Source organism: Megalobrama amblycephala, linkage group LG7, assembly GCF_018812025.1.
Source record: "Megalobrama amblycephala isolate DHTTF-2021 linkage group LG7, ASM1881202v1, whole genome shotgun sequence".
In the NCBI taxonomy this organism is placed as follows: Eukaryota; Metazoa; Chordata; class Actinopteri; order Cypriniformes; family Xenocyprididae; genus Megalobrama; species Megalobrama amblycephala.
Genome location: NC_063050.1, coordinates 14,485,091 through 14,500,637, shown reverse-complemented (window position 1 = coordinate 14,500,637; position 15,547 = coordinate 14,485,091). Strand labels below are relative to the sequence as shown.

General features: G+C 38.7%; 3 protein-coding genes and 1 long non-coding RNA gene across 6 annotated transcripts in view; 3 read left to right on the top strand and 1 right to left on the bottom strand.

Annotated features, from left to right (window-relative positions):
* The window catches only part of LOC125271747 (NACHT, LRR and PYD domains-containing protein 12-like), a 1,137,836-nt gene that overhangs the window by 425,221 nt on the left and 697,068 nt on the right, over positions 1–15,547 (top strand). The window lies entirely within an intron of this gene.
* On the top strand, positions 120–2,801 carry rln3b (relaxin 3b). Its single transcript, XM_048196043.1, has 2 exons — positions 120–1,273; positions 2,231–2,801. The coding sequence occupies exons 1-2, from the start codon at positions 1,102–1,104 to the stop codon at positions 2,527–2,529; spliced, it is 471 nt and encodes a 156-aa protein (XP_048052000.1). The 5' UTR covers positions 120–1,101; the 3' UTR covers positions 2,530–2,801.
* Positions 2,487–6,558, bottom strand: LOC125271797. The gene is made up of 4 exons (XR_007185712.1): positions 6,423–6,558; positions 2,909–2,981; positions 2,715–2,774; positions 2,487–2,624 (listed from the first exon to the last, which is right to left on the bottom strand). It is a non-coding gene; the product is annotated as an uncharacterized LOC125271797 (long non-coding RNA).
* LOC125271751 (transportin-2) overlaps positions 6,542–15,547 on the top strand; it is a 24,589-nt gene continuing 15,583 nt past the window's right edge. The window contains exons 1-5 of the mRNA XM_048195988.1: positions 6,542–6,742; positions 8,098–8,202; positions 10,693–10,768; positions 10,887–11,036; positions 14,089–14,195. Coding sequence (XP_048051945.1) covers positions 8,104–8,202; positions 10,693–10,768; positions 10,887–11,036; positions 14,089–14,195 — 432 coding nt within the window. The 5' untranslated portion in view covers positions 6,542–6,742; positions 8,098–8,103. The remainder of the gene's footprint in view (positions 6,743–8,097; positions 8,203–10,692; positions 10,769–10,886; positions 11,037–14,088; positions 14,196–15,547) is intronic.

Sequence of the window (15,547 nt, the reverse complement as noted above, 5' to 3'; positions counted from 1 at the left end):
TTCCTACTAGTTAATTTATATCATCAAATAAACATCAATGAACATGAGTTCAATGTTGTTTCAAATGCGGAAAGACGTCAGTACACACCATTTTTCAAGTTCAAGTCCACCGAGGTTAATCTTCTAACTCCTGACTGCTTTGTCAGACAAAATGGCGGATTCAGCGTTCCAATTGGTTAGATCGCTTGTCAATCAAACTCCCGTCGAAGGGTCAATTGCTACTCAAAACTAGCCCAATGGCGTTTCAAGGGGCCTCCCGGTAAAAATCAAGTTCCAGAGGGTAAATTTCGCATTTTTGGTGGGGTTCCCCAGGTAAAATATGATATTCAGAGACTAAATATCATGTTATTTGGATTCGTTTCAACCCACTGACATGAAAAACACTGACTTGGCAACACTGATGTACATGCGAGTGAAAGGCTTCTCAAACAAGAACAAATGTAGGGCGGGGCTTGATTTTGTCCATGGGGAACTGATTGGATGATTAGACGGTTGTGGTTTGCTATTGGTCGATCTCATGTGAGTGAGGTTGTCCCGCCATCGCGGGTAAAGATTACGAGGCACATTAATTTAAAAAAATAATAATAATAATGATGTGTACGGATAAATAATTTATAATAAATACTGCCATTTTAAATATATGCAATATAAAAAAAAATAAGAAACGTCAATTTTGATTTTATTCATTCAAAACAGAATTTTCTTTATTTAGGATCATTAAAATAGACATTTACATATATCTGACTGAAAGTGCCAGTGTGTGCGTTCAACTTCGTAATTCATTCCCCATTTTGTGCGATTAGACGGTGTGTATGACAACAAAAAGGTCAGGAGTGATGAGATTAGGTCGCTTTATTCGACATCACCTCCATATAGAGGTGCACAGGTTAATTATAGAAGCGCTGGGCCGGGGCTTTGTTTCCCAAAAGGTCTCTGCCCTGCTATCACAGTCCATCTGACTGACACGCAAACAGCGCGGGCTCCATGAACCCCTATAAAAGACACACCAGGCTGAGGAGACGTTAGACCATCTTTCAAACCAAGAAGGACCTCTGAGAAACATTTTCAGTACCTCAAACTTTCACTCTCATCATCGTCCTCATGTGTAAAGCTGCAGTTCTCACGCTCGCCCTGCTGGTGGCGCTGCTGGGCAGCGCTCAGGCCACAGACGGACACCCCATGTACGGAGTGAAGCTGTGCGGCAGAGAGTTCATCCGGGCGGTCATCTTCACCTGTGGAGGCTCGCGCTGGAGGAGATCTCTGGATGTCTCAGGTAAGAGTGAGATTTGAAGACTTTTTTGTTCATTTCATTTTATTATTTACTTGTTAATTCCAATATACTTCACAGAGTTAGATTAACCCAAATTTCATTCCATAGATGATGTAAGTTTCGACTTTTTAACAATACCTTCTTGACACACACACACACACAAAAAAAATATAAATGTATTTTTGAATAGCTATGTTTTGACACAATAATAGGCTAAATAAATGACCATTAATAGACTTAAACACAAATAAACACAATTGGAGGACAAACCGAACCACGTAAAATACACTAATTAAACTGAAATAAATATTAAATATGATCTAAATAATGAAATGATCTTTAGACTACAATTTAATAGTAATAATTATCATTGATAATAATAATTAAATTAAATTATTATTAATTATATTAGTAATAAATGTTTACTTTAATGTATGTTCATATTTATATGTTTTTTTAATGTTTTATTTATTTTTTTAGTAAAAATGTACCATTTATACTTAATGTTTTCACATTTTCCTGGTAAAATAAACATTACATTACATTAAAAAAAAGAAGAAACCAAATACAGTTTTGTATTTTTACATTAACAACGTTATTAATGTTATATTTATTAAAAATAAGTATAAATCTAATCAAGTTGCGTTTTTAGGCACTTTTACATTTATTATAAAAATAACAACTAAAGGCAGTAATAATTTAAACTATATTTTATTTGTAAACTGATTTTCAGCTGTTCTTTTTAATAATCAAATTATTTTTTAATCATCAAGCAGTTTAAAAATGGTAAGTTTGAGCACTTAAAATAACAGCACATCTCCTCAAGACACATGATTTGAGGAATCACTCATGTCTAGATGAGTTACGTGCTTAAGTTTAATATTCAGGTTTGCTCAAATAACTAACACAGACTTTGAGCAATAATAACAGTGACATATTTTTGTGTTGTTCTCTGATCAGGTGACCTGTCCAGTGATCTGCTCTCCATTCATGATGACGAGGCCTCTGACACCTGGGCCGCCAACCCCATCCTCCCTGGACTGTCATACAGACCCCGTCCCGACTCAGAGGCCCTCCCCTGGGCCGGAGAGGGTCAGGAGAGCCCCTTGTTCAGCCGCCCCGCACGCTCCCTCATCTCAGAGGAAGTGCTAGAGGCCTTACGCACGTCAGACAGGAAGGGACGGGATGTGGTGGTCGGGCTGTCCAACGCCTGCTGTAAATGGGGCTGCAGTAAGAGCGAGATCAGCTCGTTATGTTAAAGGACTGTGTGATCCCATTTCTCCACCCTTACTCGTCTTCTACTTCCATTCCAGCCTTCCCATATGTGAAGAATGAAGCTTGCTGAAGGTTGTTTCTATAAAATAGTGAAAATATTTGTGTCAGATGTGTAGGAATAGCAGATTTTAGCCAAAGTGAAGAGTCTGTTTGTTACTGTGTTCAAAACCTTTTCTTCATCTCTGTCCTTGTGATGTTCTTGTATGGTCATTGATTTAATAACAGCAGACTGGAATAAAGTTTTGATTGCGATAGAGTTCAGTGTCATTTGGTTTATAGGATCATTCAGTATGAAGTTTATTGAGTGCACACTTCAATTATAAGCAGTACAAAAAAAAAAATTTAACTGCTAACATAGCTTACCCTAAAGCATATTTGCAGACTACTTTCTGCAGTATGTAGGCAGTCACTGCGTCTGAAATCGAATACTTCCACACTATATAGTATGCAAAAAAAAAAAAAAAAAAAAAACAGTAGTATGTCTGAATACATAGTATTAAAAATCACTATAGGTACAGTATAGGCGAAAAGCACCCAGATGACCTACTACTTCAGCAGAGATTCTGAAATGCACATTCGATGGACACTTTACTATCCCATGAGGCCACGGGAGAGGATTTATGAATGGCAATGAAGCGACACAACTGACACTGGTAGGTCACGTGACAGTAACAACATGGCGGATGTAGTACATCCAAATTTCATTCACACTACCATATTCATACTATATAGAACATACTTTTTTAACGGCCACAAAGTAAATTAAAAGTATGCGATTTCCGACTATTATGCAAATTAATCTGTATAAAATACACAGTTAACCTAGGCCTACTACATTTTGCATGCATTCACACTGGGTGTAGGCGAACACTTCTCATTTACTTTGAATGGGTGACGTCATGGGTTGCCGAGCAGAATTGTGGGTTCCGTCACGTCGCTTCACTTGCGTTGCCCACGAGATGGTCCTCACTGCAGAACACAAGATCCAGGGGGCGGGGTTGGATCCAACTCCTCCCACTTTATATATCCCTAAACCTACCCGTCTCTGCCCCCTGGATCTAAACATACCCATCTCCACCCCCTGGCTCTAGATCCAACTCCTCCCACTTTACATATCCCTAAACCTACCCATCTCCACCCCCTGGCTCTAGATCCAACTCCTCCCACTTTATATATCCCTAAACCTACCCGTCTCTGCCCCCTGGATCTAAACATACCCATCTCCACCCCCTGGCTCTAGATCCAACTCCTCCCACTTTACATATCCCTAAACCTACCCATCTCCACCCCCTGGCTCTAGATCCAACTCCTCCCACTTTATATATCCCTAAACCTACCCGTCTCTGCCCCCTGGATCTAAACCTACCCATCTCCACCCCCTGGCTCTAGATCCAACTCCTCCCACTTTATATATCCCTAAACCTACCCGTCTCTGCCCCCTGGATCTAAACATACCCATCTCCACCCCCTGGCTCTAGATCCAACTCCTCCCACTTTACATATCCCTAAACCTACCCATCTCCACCCCCTGGCTCTAGATCCAACTCCTCCCACTTTACATATCCCTAAACCTACCCGTCTCCACCCCCTGGATCTAAACCTACCCATCTCCACCCCCTGGCTCTAGATCCAACTCCTCCCACTTTATATATCCCTAAACCTACCCGTCTCTGCCCCCTGGATCTAAACATACCCATCTCCACCCCCTGGCTCTAGATCCAACTCCTCCCACTTTACATATCCCTAAACCTACCCGTCTCCACCCCCTGGATCTAAACCTACCCATCTCCACCCCCTGGCTCTAGATCCAACTCCTCCCACTTTACAGATCCCTAAACCTACCCGACTCCGCCCCCTGGATCTTGAGTGTTCTGCAGTGAGGGGCTACTGTTGCTCGTGGCAAAAGTTGAAGATTTCTCAACTTTTCAAGTGCCAACACAGGCGTCAGCCAATCAGATCACAGATGCTAGCCAATCGTGTTCATGCAAAACTGGAAAGTAATGTGATTGGCTGTTGTACTATGATGGTAGCGTCAGCTCAAGCTTCAGACACGCCCTCCGTCAAGCGTTGACGCCGATGCCCCATGTGAATTCAGCGCTATACAGCAGAACACACTCAAAGGCAGGAACACACCCAGTCGACGGTCGGCTGTCGGGTGGTTTTTGTTCGTCGGCCGACTAAGTTTTCTCAGTGTGTTCCGCACCGTCGGCTGAAGTTGGAACTTGTCGGCTTTTTTCCGGCAGATTCGACATGACAGCTCGTCGGTCCGTCGGGCCATCTGATCATTCTGATTGGCTGTTCAGCTACTGCCACCTGCTGGTACGGAAAGGCATTTCATCTTACACAGGTGCAGAACAGACGTGCTACTTGGCCATCGGCTGTCGAGCGTCGGTTTGGTGTGTCAGGGCAACTTTGGACCCAGACGCTGCCGACGTGAGCCAATCCCGCAGTCTGCTTTCAGGCAGGAACACACCAAACTGACAGTTTTCTAAGTCAGTTCTAAGTTTTCTCAGTGTGTTCCGCACTGTTGGCTAAAGTTGGTCCTCGTCGGCTTTTTTTCGTCCGATTCGACATGACAGCTCGTCGGTCCGTCGGGCTATCTGATCATTCTGATTGGCTGTTCAGATACTGCCACCTGCTGGTTCGGAAAGGCATTTCATCTCACGCATGTGCAGAACTGACGTGCTACTTGGCCGTCGGCTGTCGAGCGTCGGTTTGGTGTGTCAGGGCAACTTTGGACCCAGACGCTGCTGACGTGAGCCAACCCCCGCAGTCTGCTTTCGTCGCCACTAGTTTGTCAGCGTCGGCTTGGTGTGTTCCTGCCTTAAGACTATTGATATAAAAAGACAGTTCACTTCTATTAGTAACTAATAGGAGAAACTGTAACACGCAATATGGCGGAATACGTCCCGCCTTCTAAGTAAAAGAGCCAATCGCTGATAAAGTCATTGCATCACTGCAGCTGCCGTTAGAACATAGACTGTGAAAAAATATGGACGTAGTGTCTGTGACGTCACCCGTAGATTTCTCTGAAGAGCATTTTTGAAGAGAAAATGAGGCGCTGCCAGTTCCGATAGGAACCTGAGATTCGAGCTTAGGGCTGCACATGCGCATTGGCTTGTCTAGCCTTAAAAATAAGCATTTTTAACGCAATTTGAGCATAAGAAACAACATTTATGGGACAGTTCATGTTGCTGATTTAAAATATGTTATTTGATTGTGAATTCGCCAAGCAGTTTATTAGATTTCAGGATTCCCCCATTCATAGGACTTGGTCATGGATGCCCGAAATAGCTGCTTTTCCTTGAAAGAGACTTTGACACACTGCAGTGGACACTGTGTCCCACAATGCAATGCTCTCTCAGGCATATCGGTCTCTTTCTTGACTCATGATTTAATTTTGAATAATAGAACTGCATAACAGTTGTGATATTTTTATATAAAGTTGAATTAAAATGCAAAACAGCTCTTATTTCCAATATGACAACTGGACACGGTCAGTGAATTGAACTTAATGAGGTCACGTGACCATTTTATAGCAGTATGTAGTATTCATAGTGCACAGTGCAGTATGTAGTAGGCAAAACCCTCGCATCCCATTCTGAGCAAAGCTATAATTTTGGACATATCATAATGATAATAACATGATATTCTCTCATTCTTTGAGTACGACGGAGTACCAGGTAAATACATATAATATAGTAATGATCACACATTATTATGAACTAGGGAGGATAATGAACCTGAATGACCCATTATTTCACCTTTGTCTCCATCTACAGGTCACAGCATGAATTACAGCCTTCTAAAATTAAGTTAAACCCCCCACAAACCGAAATACAGATCTAAATTAATATGAGTTACTCACAATATTTACCTTTTCACTCGAATAAAAACCAAACGGTCAGTATTTAGTAGTAGTACAGCTTCTTGTAGTTTTATGTTCATGAGATATGACGTCAGCGTCACAGTACGGAAGCCGCACAGATCCACACTGCGCGATTAACGCGTCCGCCATGTATCAGGCGCCGCCGGTGAAAGAAGAATAACGGCAAGCACACCGATTAAATCCCGCAGAAATCACGCAGTAACCCGCGGCGACCCATCCGTTACCGCGACCCGACGGCTATCAGCGCTCGTTCAGCGGCAGAGAGAGATAAACGCAGACAGACGGACAGAGAGAGCCTCTGACTGAAGGTGAGAGCGTTTGGCGGGTTAGCACAGCGGCTAACGGCTACATCAGCGTCTCTGTGTGTTTATACATCAGCATTTTACACGCTCATCACGCACATCTAACCGATTTAATGCGTTTTATTTAATGTGTCATCGGTTAACGCATCTGATGTAAGCTGGGGAATTGGGTTAAACCGGGCCGCGTAAACACACAAACACACGGCCTACACACACACACACACACACACACACACATACACACACAGAGATTATACACTTATACACAACACACGAATATATAAATACACAAACACCACATTCACGTAAACACACACAAACATACACATGTTACACATACTCATACAGATACTCAGTCGTTATATAAATATATATATATATATATATTTTTTTTATGCACTTATTTTAAGTACATTGTGGATGTTGTTTGTATACGTGTGTATATATTTGAGGGTATAAAGACTATATTATTATGATTTTATCTCCACATATCTATAGATTTATATATATACCATATAAATACACACACACAATATATATATATATATATATATATATATATATATATATATGTGTGTGTGTGTTTATATGGTAGAATATATAGATCTATATATAGCTATCTATAGTTATGTGGAGATAGACAGATAAAATCAAAATAATATAGCCTTTATACCCTCAAATAGATACACGCGTATACAAACAACATCCACAATGCATTTAAAATAAGTGCATAAATATGCGTGACGTGTGCAAAATAGTCTAAAAGTCCACACTGGATATCGGAAATAAAGTTTTAGGAATATGAAAACTGTAAAACGAAGCAATTTGAATATTCTGCACCGTTTCTATATGACTAATCAAATGAGTGACTCTGATCATGTGACTCTTTGTACAAATGGTCTGATGTTCTTCCGTTGAAGCTCAAGATGCTCTTTGAAACATCTCCGAGAACATGATCGTCAGATTTTGTTCATGAAGCAAATTCATCTTTTCACGTACATTGTTATGCAGATAACATAGTATGCAGTGATATAAAATGAGAGAAATGCAAAACCCAAGCATTTTCATGAGCATCAGAAGATATACTCGCACATTCACACACGGCCCACTCACACATCCACAGCCTCCACACATATTCACACCCTCATCTGCCTCGATCCCACTTAAACCACATCAGATGGCGAAGCTGATGTGTGAACCTCCCGTCCAGGTGCTCGCCTCGGATTAGCCTGCTTTCAGAAATGAAAAGTGTTTTAAATCGGGTATTTGGTGTGAGAGCATGTGTGTGTGGACGATAGTTTCGTGTGTTTTCTAGGACTGTTGGTGTGGTGCCCTCATCTGTGTTTTCTGTGTGTGTGTAGCACAGGATGGAGTGGCAGCCGGATGAACAGGGTTTACAGCAGGTTCTGCAGCTGTTGAAGGACTCCCAGTCTCCAGACACGGCCACACAGAGAGCCGTTCAAGAGGTCTGTGCACGTCACTTCTGATTATGATCAGTTACATATCTGTGAAGCTTATTCATCCAAGTTATCGCCCAATGAACTGTGAAATTTAGCTGTTACAACCGAATGAATGGCAGAATTGTTTTCAACACTGTGCTCTTGAGAATCAAACTTTTAGGATCTGTGTGGTCATTTTTTGTTTTTGTTACAGATGTGTACTGTAGTCATGGATCATGTTGGCATTATAAATCTTAATAGTCTCAATCGTTTTCACTATTCAAGATTGGGATTGGTAGGAATTGTTTTTTTTTTTAAAGAAATTAAGGGCCAGATTTACTAGACAGGGCAAATTAGCATGAGAGCACAATCCCATAAAAGCGCCGATGGGAGTGGAAAGTTCTGCTCGTGATCTAATGAAGACATGCAAATTTAAGAACCCAGAAGCAGCCGGATCATTTCCATAATGACCAACACAATCTACCAAGAGCAGCGCAAATTAGCGTCTGGTTTAAGACATGCTTTTTTTTGGGCGGTAAATAATGGCGCAAATACCAGTAAATTGACGAGGGCAAACCTTAGTAAATCACTTTCATTGATTCATTTAAATACAAACCTCCAATGCAATAAGGTCAGCTGCAAAAATACCAGTCCACGCCTTTTCAGTGCTAATTTTGCACTGCGTGTCTTTAGTAAATCCAGACAGTAGGTTTTTTTTAACGTCAAAACAGGGATTGCGCTGATGCAAGGTGTTAGTAAATCTGCCCCTAATACTTTAATTCGGCAAGTATGCATTGATCAAAAGTGACGGTAAAGACATTTATAAAGTTGCAAAAGATTTGTTTCAAATAAATACTGTTCTTTTGAAGTTTCTATTCATAAAAGATCCTGAAAAACAACATCACACAAATATGAACCGTTTTCAGCATTTGATAATAATATTTCTTGAGCAGCAAATCATCATATTAAATTAATAAATAACAATAAATTACAAATAAATTACAGTTTATAATATATTCACATACAAAAGTTATTTTAAATTGTAATAATACTTCACAATATTACTGTTTTACTGTGTTTTTGATCAAATAAACGCAGCCTTGGTGAACAGAAGAGACTTCTTTTAAAAACATGAAGAAAAACCTACCAACTGCAAACCTTTGAGCGGTACTGTGTATCTTTGTCTGTGTCATTGACGAATAAGGTTTTTAAAAGTGTAAAAAAACACAATGGAGATATAATTCATTTTTAAAAGTGTTAACAATGAGATTGTGGTTTTTATAATCAATTAACACAAATGTTGTCATTTTTTACAAGATGGACAAAATTTGTCACAGAATGACACTTTTGGTTATACCGAATGACGATTTTCAAACAATGCTAACAGGCTGATATCTATCTAGCTAGCTGGCAAAAGGACAATCAAACATTTTATATTTAGTACAAGTTTTTAAAATATTACAACATTTTCCATATTTTATAGCGGTTGTACTGAATTAACTGATATTTTGGGAAATGCGTATGAGCAATTTTTCAAATAGTTAAGAGACAATTAGTTACTTTGCTTCACCATCATGTGGTCCTTTGCAGGCGTCTGAATGATGTCACGTCCTGTCACATGATATTGACTTTTATATTGGTTACTCTGAATGACATCAATGAAATTCATTTTTCCTGACATTCTTTCTCATGACAAATCAACGACTTCTACACATAATTTTAATACCATTTTGCACTATGTTGATATATGATGTTATAAAATCATGCCAGAATAAAAAATATATACATTATTGCGTTTTAAGATATTTTAATCACACATAAAATGGCTGTATTGGCCTTTTGACAGTTAAACCGAATGACCTTTAACACTTCAAAATCTTTAAAATACCTTTATATGTAGTAAAATATAATTAAACCTTTTGGATAAAAGAGATCTAATTGTACTACTTTACATACTTTAGATGTCATATCTTTGTTTTTTATTATTATTAAGGCCTTTGGACAAATTGACCCATCTGTAGATGCTCTAAAATGGCAAATACATTTTTTTTTTTTTTTTTTTTTTTTTTTTTTTGAAGCACCATTTCAACTGAGCAACCACTGTGAACATGCATATTCAACAAAGAATATTTAATTATTTTCTTTCATATGCACCAAAATAACAATTTAAATGATGATGCATATGATTTGTTGAATCATAGTCTTGTAGAGTCATTCGTTGAATCTGACCGTAAATGACTCATACATGGAAATCTAATCCACTCTAATGGCATTTTTGCTTTTGGGGTTTAAATCAGAAAAACTAATTAGTCTACTGGCATGGTTTTTAGGGTACATAACAATCCAATAAAAGTGCATTAAATATATCCATATCCAAAATATGTGCAATTATTAAGATCTAAAATCTTACTTTTCTAGTTGTAAATGTTTGTTTACTTCTTAATGTCACTGCTCTGATATCAGATCTCTTCGTTGTCTGTGGGATTAATCGTAGTATTTTTATAACACTTTCATTAGAAACTGGAGCAGCTGAATCAGTATCCCGACTTCAACAACTATCTCATCTTCGTCCTCACCAGCCTGAAATCTGAAGGTCTGTATGATCCCATCATGCACCATCGATCTCATTACACACACACACACACACACACACACACACACACACACACACACTCTTTCAGCGTGTATAACGTGTCTCTGTGTCTCTGCAGATGAGCCCACCCGTTCTCTGAGCGGTCTGATTCTTAAGAACAACGTGAAGGCTCACTACCAGAACTTCCCTCCGGCTGTGGCCGACTTCATCAAGAGAGAGTGTCTCAACAACATCGGAGACCCGTCCCCACTCATCCGCGCCACCATCGGTCAGTCTGCACCCGGCTCAATGTGGATTAAACACACAAAACCTTTTTAAAGTGTTCCAGCTGAGTTCGCTTGATTTGATTAATTGTTTTACAGTGGCGGTCAGAATTATTGGCACCCTTGGTAAATATGATCAAAGATGACTGTAAAAAAAAAAATCTGCATTGTTTATCCTTTTGATCTTTAATTCATAAAATTAGCAAAAATCTAACCTTTTATTGAAGAAAAATAATTGAAAGTGGGGGGAAATCACATTATGAAATACATGTTTATATCCAAAACACATTGGCCACAATTATTGGCACCCTTTTATTCAATAGTTTTTGAAACCTTCTTTTGCCAAGAAAACAGCTCTGACTCTTCTTCTATAATGCCTGATGAGTTTGGAGAACACCTGACAAGAGATTAGAGACCATTCCTTCATACAGAATCTCTCCAGATCCTTCAGATTCCAGCTCCATGTTGGTGCTTCTTCTCTTCAGTTTACTCCACTCATTTTCTTTAGGGTTCATGTCAGGGGACTGGGATGGCCATGGCAGAAGCTTCATTTTGTGCTCAGTGAGACATTTTTGTGTTGATTTTGATGTTTGTTTTGGATCATTGTCCTGATGGAAGATCCAACCACGGCCCATTATTGGATTTCTAGCAGAAGCTGTCAGGTTTTGATTTTTTATCTGTTGGTATTTGATAGAATTCATGATACCATGAATCTGAACAAGATGTCCAGGACCTCCAGCAGAAAAATAGGCCCACAACATTAAAGATCCAGCAGTATATTTAACTGTGGACATGGGGTACTTTTTATCCATGTGTGCACCAAACCCATCTGGTGGGTTTGCTGCCAAAAAGCTCCTTTTTTTAGTTTCATCTGACCACAGAAGCTGTTTGAAGTTCCAGTCTTGTCTGACAACTGAATATGCTGGAGATTGTTTCTGGATGAGAGCAGAGGATTTTTCTTGAAACCCTCCCGAACAACTTGTGGGGATGTAGGTGCTTTTGATAATTTTTTTTACGCTCTCTGAGACTCAAGACTCAACTAATCTCTGCAATTCTCCAACTGTGATCCTTGGAGTCTTTGTCCACTCAAACTTTCCAAAATTTAGACACATGTCCTCTTCCAGGCAGATTTGTAACATCTTTAGTTGATTGGAACTTCTTAATTATTGCCCTGATGGTGGAAATGGGGATTTTCAATGCTTTATCTATTTTCTTACAGCCACTTTCTATTTTGTGAAGCTCAACAATCTTTTGCTGCACATCAGAACTATATTCTTTGGTTTTACTCATTGCGATGAATGATTAAGGGAATTTGGCCTTTGTGTTTCCTCATGTTTATACTGCTGTGGAACAGGAAGTCATGCCTGAAAAATTTCATGTTCATGATCACCCTGGTGTGCTAAATGTAAATATGAATGGGAATATACTTCAGAGATATTTTACTCATAAAAAATTCTAGGGGTGCCAATAATTGTGGCCAACGTGTTTTGGAGAAAAACATTTATTTCATAATGTGATTTCCCCCCCCCCCCCCCCCCCCACTTTGAATTCTTTTCCTTCAATGAATGGTTAGATTTTTGCTCATTTTATGAATTAAAGATCCAAAGGATAAACAATGCAGATTTATTTTTACAGTCATCTTTGATCATATTTACCAAGGGTGCCAATAATTCTGACCACCACTGTATTTCTTTTCTTTTTAGAGAAGTATGTATTCTCGTAAAGTGAGTAAATATGGGCTGAACAGCTTTTTTCTTTTTTTAAACGTTGCATTATAGACCTTATGCGGCAGAGAAACGAGCGAGCGATACATGGGTAATTATATCATATTATATGATATGATGTAGTTATACAATATCGCTCAAGCAAGAGTACCATTTTCCGTAAATATCAGCATGATTGCAAATGTGATATTTATTTTATACAACATTTAAATAACAAGTTAACATTGTGAGTTACATTTTAGACACAATATTTTCAATATTGTTTTTCTGTATTTCACCATCGAAAATTTCAAAATGAAGAACAGCAGACAGACAAATTTTTTTTATTTTTTTTATATACTGACTGAATCCCCGTTTTGAATGAATCAATTTAATTAATGATTCAATGACCCATTCAATAAAGACAGTCACTTGCTTCATTCCTAAATAAATCTGTCGTTTTAACAAATTAGTTGAATGAATGACTTACTCATTAAGACAGTGACTTGCTTCCCCCTACTGGCAGTTTAGTTTCATATTTAAAGTACATTTTAATTAAGTTAAAATTAGAAATAATTTCATATTTAAATATTGAATTAAATTTATTGAGAAAAAAATGTAAATGTAGTGTAAATATATTAATGCCACTTCTCATGCCTCTTCTGTCACCTCTGCACTGCAAAGATGGATTTTGTTAATGATTTCATTTGATTGGTAATAACAGCCCTATAGTGTGCTATTATTGTAAATGAATTTAATTTGAATATTAGAATTTTGACATAAAAGGTGATGCATACATCTAATAAGTTTAGAAAAATGCCCTTATGTAGGTAAAAATGCTCCTGAAAATCAATTTTAGGTGGCAAATATTGCTTTTGAAACAATTTTAGAAATATTGAGAACTTTTTGTCAATATTGCACACCCCTAATGTATAGTATTAATTTCTATTTCTTCGAGTTTTAATAAGGTCTTAAGAAGCCTTAAATTTGACTTTAAAAAATGTGCAGCAGCCCTGGCATCCATCTTAAGAATTTTGTCTTTGAACTTGTGTCTTTGCTGTATCTCTGTATATTTCTGTGGCATCACTGTTGAAGAGTAATTAGCTGGTGAACTGGATTTACTTACTGTAGAGTTAAAGAAAGTTATGATGAGCATTGTAATGTTTGAAGCAGATTTCATAACAAATGTCAGTCGACTGGGAAGTTTTTAAAACAAGTGGTTCATAAAACCGTAAGATCTTACCTGCATCCTGTTTGAATACAAACCTGAAGACAGAACACAATGAGAGCAGCGCTGAAAAGGGGCGGGCTGCATAAGGTCTACGGTTGAATTGGTGTTCGTGTGTGTCCGCAGGTATCCTCATCACTACTATCGCCTCTAAAGGGGAGCTGCAGACATGGCCAGAACTGCTGCCTCAACTCTGCAACCTTCTCAACTCAGAGGATTACAACACCTGCGAGGTAACGCGCACACACACTAGGGTTGTCAAAAGTACCGACTTCAGTACTGAAATTTTAAAAATGTGATGATACTCTGATCAGATATGTCTGTGATTGGCTACAATGATCAACTCTTCAAAAACATGATGCATACGGGAGCATTTGAAAGCAGGCGTCTATCAGCGGATATGTTAAGGATCCACTGATAGACACCTGCTTTAAAATGCTCGCATGAAGAGTGTCACAGATTTCTGTTTACAACATGTTTTTGAAGAGTTGATCATTGTAGCCAATCACAGACATATCTGATGAGCGCGGGAACACAATGGCCAATCAGAGGTGTTTAAGAATCCACTCAACAGTACTCAAAATGCTAGAGGGAAATGCTGGTATCGTCACATTTTTAACATTTCAAGTCGGTACTTTTGACAACACTAGAGGCCATGTGAATTTAAAGGTGCCCTAGATTCAAAAAGTGAATTTACCATGGCATAGTTAAATAACAAGAGTTCAGTACATGGAAATGACATACAGTGAGTCTCAAACTCCATTGTTTCCTCCTCCTTATATAAATCTCATTTGTTTAAACGACCTCCGAAGAACAGGCGATTCTCAACATAACACCAACTGTTACGTAACAGTAATACGCCCCCAATATTTGCATAATGCCAGCCCATGTTCAAGGGATTACACAAGCCAGTATTAACGTCTGGAGCTGCACACAGCCGAATCATCAGACTAGGTAAGCAAGAACAATAGCGAAAAATGGCAGATGGAGCAATAATAACTGACATGATCCATGATAGCATGATATTTTTAGTGATATTTGTAAATTGTCTTTCTAAATGTTTCGTTAGCATGTTGCTAATGTACTGTTAAATGAGGTTAAAGTTACCATCGTTTCTTACTGTATTCACGGAGACAAGAGCCGTTGCTATTTTCATTTTTTAAACACTTGCAGTCTGTATAATGCATAAACACAACTTCATTCTTTATAAATCTCTCCAACAGTGTAGCATTAGCTGTTAGCCACGGAGGACAGCCTCAAATTCACTCAGAATAAAACTTTAACATCTAAATAAATACTTTACTCACATAATTCGAAGCATGCATGCAGCATGCATGACGAACATCTTGTAAAGATCCATTTGAGGGTTATATTAGCTGTGTGAACTTTGTAAATGCGCTGTAATATAGTCGACAGCTTGTGTGGCAGGGAGCACGCGATTTAAGGGGGCGGCGCCGAGTGTAAATCAGTGCATTGTTAATGATGCCCCAAAACAGGCAGTTAAAAAAATTAATTTAAAAAAATCTATTTTGAGCTGAAACTTCACAGACACATTCAGGGGACACCTTAAACTTATATTACATCT

Excerpts from the sequence above, each read along its gene's own strand:
- rln3b (XM_048196043.1), top strand. The coding sequence starts at position 1,102 with ATGTGTAAAGCTGCAGTTCTCACGCTCGCCCTGCTGGTGGCGCTGCTG. Across the intron at positions 1,274-2,230 it reads GAGATCTCTGGATGTCTCAG|GTGACCTGTCCAGTGATCTG; the intron begins GTAAGAGTGAGA and ends TTCTCTGATCAG.